This window comes from Prunus dulcis, chromosome 1, assembly GCF_902201215.1.
Source record: "Prunus dulcis chromosome 1, ALMONDv2, whole genome shotgun sequence".
Lineage (NCBI taxonomy): Eukaryota > Viridiplantae > Streptophyta > Magnoliopsida > Rosales > Rosaceae > Prunus > Prunus dulcis.
The window spans coordinates 1,413,010-1,418,202 of record NC_047650.1 but is presented as its reverse complement, the minus strand read 5'-3'; the positions used below and the strand labels follow the sequence as shown (position 1 = coordinate 1,418,202).

At 35.2% G+C, this 5,193-nt stretch overlaps 1 protein-coding gene across 8 annotated transcripts; it reads left to right on the top strand.

The window, feature by feature from the left end:
- The first annotated feature begins 41 nt into the window (after positions 1-41).
- LOC117614515 (cellulose synthase A catalytic subunit 8 [UDP-forming]-like) lies at positions 42-4,840 on the top strand. 8 transcript variants are annotated; one of them, XM_034343353.1, is made up of 7 exons: positions 42-184; positions 271-357; positions 460-631; positions 1,040-1,160; positions 1,286-1,337; positions 1,431-1,581; positions 4,458-4,840. In XM_034343353.1, coding segments are annotated over exons 3-7 (333 nt in total). In that variant the 5' UTR covers positions 42-184; positions 271-357; positions 460-623; the 3' UTR covers positions 4,459-4,840. The 8 variants fall into 8 exon arrangements, 5 of the variants coding, with proteins under 5 accessions (XP_034199244.1, XP_034199243.1, XP_034199242.1 ...); XM_034343352.1 differs by lacking the exon at positions 4,458-4,840 and adding an exon at positions 4,082-4,160 and having other exon boundaries at positions 60-184; positions 266-357; XM_034343351.1 differs by having other exon boundaries at positions 61-184; positions 266-357.
- Positions 4,841-5,193: the final 353 nt, after the last annotated feature.

The following is a 5,193-nucleotide window of genomic DNA, read 5'->3' as shown; positions in this document are numbered from 1 at the left end:
TGGCTCCATTTTCCAGTAACAAGTAAAATTTAAGAGCATCATATCAAAACTGCAGAACGGGCCTTGCAATTATTTGCTAATATAACCCATCGACTCTGTTAAGCATTGTTTTTCTATTTGACAGGCACCATTTCCAACTATGAAGAAGAGAAGGAAAGGCTCTGCACACGATATGAACAACTGAGTAAGCAACAAAACTCCTTTACTCCTCCTTGTAGTGAAATTGAATGCACCAAAATTTTCTGATGGGTTGATGTCATGTCAGGAAAGAAAGAAAGGAGTCTGATATCTGAGCATGAGAAAGCTTGTACTGATAAAATTGCTAAACGGGAAGAGTCATTGAAAAAGAAGAAGCAGGTACCTCTCTCTCTCTCTCTCTCTTGAAAAATAAAAAGAAGAAGCTTGTACTGATATCTCCATGTATATGTCTCAAAACCACATTTTCTGTTTATAATTCAGGAGGATGACAGAACTTTCAGCGTTCTGAGGAAGACTCTTGGCTCATTTCTGGAGAGCGACGAGGACATCCTGGCTGATGATTGAATGAACATTCAGCTGTTTGAGCTCAAGTCTCCAGTTACTCTTTCCCCCTAAAAGATGTTCCGTTTATTAATTCTTGCACTATGATATGGTACATGTTTCTGCCATAGGTGTAAAGTTGAATTTCATATACAGTACAACATTATAACATGCTGCATGTGCTTTAGTATGATGATGGTATTTCTCTGATCTATGTCTATGTTTTCAGATGCTTTAGTATATGTGATTTACTTGGATTTTTCCATATTGATGCTTTTACTTTTTGAGGCTGAGAGTTTAGTTTACCCCCCCCAATAGTGCATATTGACAACACCCAGCGACGCCGACAATCATATGTATAATTGGAAATTATATACCTGTGAGTTATGGAAATAGTTTGGTTGATGACATCATAACAACTTTTTAGGATAGTGATGAAGTTCACATGCACTTGATGGGGGATCAAAATCAAACCTTTTCTTTCTCTTATGCTGACTTGGGCAAGTTAATCTTGTGCAAGGTATGCGAGGTTTGGTTCCCCTATGTGCTATTTGGATTCACTGGCAGATGATGAAACAAATGTTTCTGGCAGTCGATCCACAATGGCAGCTCACCTGGATAATTCTCAGGTTGAAACAAAGGTTTCTGCAATTCTGTAATTTATAGCTACTTTTAAGTAGAATGAGATAATATTTTGTTTATACTCAGTGTGTTTAAGAATATTAGGTTTCTTACAGCTTGCTAATTTTTATCTTTGTTTAAGCAGGATATCGGAATTCATGCTAGGCACGTCAGCAATGTGTCTGCAGTGGATAGTGGTCTGTCATATTTCTTTTTCTTGCATGATTTAGTTCCTTGTCTCGTTTTATTTTATTTTATTTTATAATTATCTTATTTTGTTATCTTTGAAGAATTAAATGATGACTATGGGAGTCCAATTTGGAAGAATAGAGTAAAGAGTTGGAAGGATAAAAAGGATAAAAAGAGCAACAAGAAAAAGGGTACACCCAAGGAGGAAAAAGTGGCTCAAATTCCACCTGAGCAGCAGATGACAGAGAACTAGTAAGTACAATTAAAACTTGGGTGATTTATTGTATGCAGTCAATCTCATACAACATAGGGATACAGGGCCACATGTAGGAGTCAAATTAAATATTGCAGGAGATCCACTCGTAAAGTGGGTTACTCTACAAGTCTACGAAGATTACAATTATTTAAAAACATTTAAAATAAAAATTCTAAAAATTTGTTGAAATTGAAATTAACATTTAATCTTTGCTTTAACTTTTAGAGTACCATTAACTCTCCATTCTCTACCATTCTCTACCATTTAAATGGAAATAACAGAACCAGTATAAGGGTCCAAAGAAAAACAAGAAGGTTTCCCCTCGCGGCTCGGACACGTAAAAATCAAATGTTCACCTATCTTCCCACAATGTAAACAATTCATTAGAATTGCACATCCATCGCTTTGGCCACAAACGCCACAACATGAGTCTCTAAAGAGGCAACCACACAAATTACAAACTACCACACACCTCTTGCCAACAATTGCGTTCTTTGGGACATGATACCTATAAGAGCATGTTTGCGAGAAGTGATCACCCACCTTTAAACAAAACTGACATTCACGACCTGTGTGCAATATGTTGATCCATTGTTAAATACAATAAAAGCAAAACAAAGAATCAATTATTATTATTATTAATTTTTCTTTTTTTTAACAATGAATGAAGGAAGATGATAAAACTCAAAAATCAGTATTGTGAGTACATTACAACATAAAATAACAACAAATACATAGACATTATAAGAGATTTTTTTTGGTCCTCAAAATCAAAAGCTTACCAATAAGTTTTTCAGAATCCGAGTCATCAGTCTCCGAATCATCAGTCTCCGATTCATCAGCCTCAAATTCATCATCCTCAAATTCATCGTCAGCCTCAAATTCATCGTCAGCCTCAAATTCATCTTCCTCAGATTCATCAGCCTCAAATTGATCAGCATTGCTACCTGTTTCCATGCAATTATATTGTTAAATACACAAAGAAAAAAGGTTATGATGTCAAAGAAGTTAGAAGGAATGACATCTATGATCCCATCAACAAATAACGATATTATTAAATATTGGCTATATCACACACACACCAAAATAACTCGGCTGAAAAAAATCAACTTCAAAAACCAATTCAAAATTTGGCATAACATAAATGTTATGTCATATAAGGGATTAAAAAAAAAACAAATATATCTAAATGAAGAAGATGTAGGCGCATTTTTTTCTTTTTTCTTTGTCCCTAAAATCAAAAGTTTACCAATAAGTTCTTCAGTCTCTGATTCAACAGTTCCATGCAATTACATTGTTAAATACAAAAGAAAAAAGGTGATGATGCCAAAGAAGTTAGAAGGAATGACATCCATCAACAAATAACAATATTATTAAATATTGTCTATGCATAATGCACATACCAAAATAACTTAAATGGAAAAAATCATCTTTAAAAAAAAAAAAAAACAGAGAAGCTGTAGGAGCATTTTTTTTGTCCTTAAAATCAAAAGCTTACCAATAATAAGTTCTTCAGAATCCTAGTCATCAGTATCCGATGCATCAGCCTCCAATTTAGCAGCTTCCGATTCAGAAACCTTGCTACCTATTTCCATACAATTACATTGTTAAATACAAAAAGAAAAAAGGTGATGATGTCAAAGAAGTTAGAAGGAATGACAATATCGGCTATGCATCATGCACACACCAAAATAACTTGGAGGCATTCAAAAGTTTGGGATAATAATATCCTGTTATTACACCAACAAGGGTAGAAAAAAACGACACTTTCTTTTTTCCAAACCACACAAAGTCCAAGCAAATTTCATATAATCTTCCTCACAAACCTTAAAGACAAAAATCAAGAGCATACAGGAGCACTAGGACATAAGGGAAAAATAAAATTTTTCATAGACAAAAGGTGAGGCATAAAATTTAAAGCATACAAACCGATTATTGGCGTATTGTAGTTGAGGGGGACCATAGCTGACAAGAAAAGATCATTTTCCCCGTTGTCCTTATCGAGAACCTCCGATTCGGAATCCAATTTCAGGCACTCCAAAGATGAGATATGGTCCATAACTGTGTTGTGTAGAGCTTGGGATTTGGCTTTACGGTTGTGAGAGAAAAAACGACCGGTTTGGCTTTAGGGTGAATTGTGAGAGAATGAAAGAAGGACGATTCTTATTTACTTCTTATATAGGCGTGGGGTCACTGGGGTGGATCAATATTATTTTTCCATTTCAGTCTTGATTGAATAATAAATTATCATTAAAAACTAATAGACCCCCAATGCATGCATCCATCTTTAATAAGCAGGACATTAATTTCTAGTTTTCATTTTCCGTTTAGGATTTTCTTTTTTACAACTAGAGCATGAATTAATATTCGTTGGTGATTTTGAGTCCCAAATAAAGGAAGTTAATTCATGTGGGTTTTCCTTTTCCTTTTCTTTTCAAGTTTGAGCTAGTTTTGACCAGTTTTGCTTCCCGTCTTTCGTATCAATACGTTGAGCAGAGGCCGTGGCCTGGGTTTCAATCATGTCAAGCAGATCAGAAAGGAAAGCCGCAAAGTCAAGTCACTAAATTCAAACCATGCAAGGATGCACATAACAATGACCATTCATGCCTAGTTGTTTACCAAGTCTAAATTAACAAAATATTACTTGACACATTTTCTAAATAGATGGGTTCTCACATCTTCAAGCAGAAGAATATAATAGACCATGTGCTACAATGAACTTATTTATGTTACTTTTCCTCTAATAGTCATTCAGGTTTACAACCAAGACCCAAATAAAACGAAACACATAGCACTCCAGAATAAAGCATAACATAGTCTCTTATTGATATTAAAGTTTGCAAATTGACAACATCGTTGTTTGTTATTATAGATGGGAAGAGACTGACCGGAAGGCGGTGATGGTTGGGCAGCGATGGATTGCTTCTCTTGGGAGTGGCCCTTTGTCTACTTCCACTTTGGTCTTCATCCTCTTCTAAGTCTCTCTCAGTCTTTGTCCCTGTCCCTTGCACGCAAGACAGGGTTGCAGGCAAGACAACGACTTGACGTGTCTCAAAACACTATTGTTTATAAGCCCTCATTTTTACCCATCATTATAGCCTCCCTGTTGGATTTAGGGATTTCTTCGAAATATAAGGAGTGATTCCTTGCAGATAGCTTAAAAACAGATTCCTCCTTGAAGGAATAATCACGGAAGGAAAAAGTTAGAAACCATGAATTACACGTTTGAACTCAATTCTAAATTCCTAATCTCAATTCCTTATCTAATTGATTTATGAATTTAAAGCAACCCTGGCACATTCATAGCCAGTTTCTCATGAGGGTGGGAAGCAGTAACATTGATTACATTGCTGGCAATTATATCCAACTACTTAAGAATTCATATGCATACATGACACTGCCATCACTTGGCTCCGCCTTCCCTTTTCTGCGTGTACAATTTTATTTATAATTATATATCATGTGATGCAAATTGCAATTCATTTGCGATAAAAACAAAATCCAATGTAGATATTAAATGATGATATGATGCATGGTTAAACAAAAGCATGGCATTGATAGCAAACGACATAAAAGACTACTCTTTTTTCTTTTTCTTTTATTGTATG

What these genes read in the sequence shown, in the direction of transcription:
- LOC117614515 (XM_034343353.1), top strand. An exon ending in ATTCTCAGGTTGAAACAAAG is followed by an intron (nt 1,161 to 1,285) that starts GTTTCTGCAATT and finishes TTGTTTAAGCAG; the next exon opens with GATATCGGAATTCATGCTAG. An exon ending in TGTGTCTGCAGTGGATAGTG is followed by an intron (nt 1,338 to 1,430) that starts GTCTGTCATATT and finishes TTATCTTTGAAG; the next exon opens with AATTAAATGATGACTATGGG.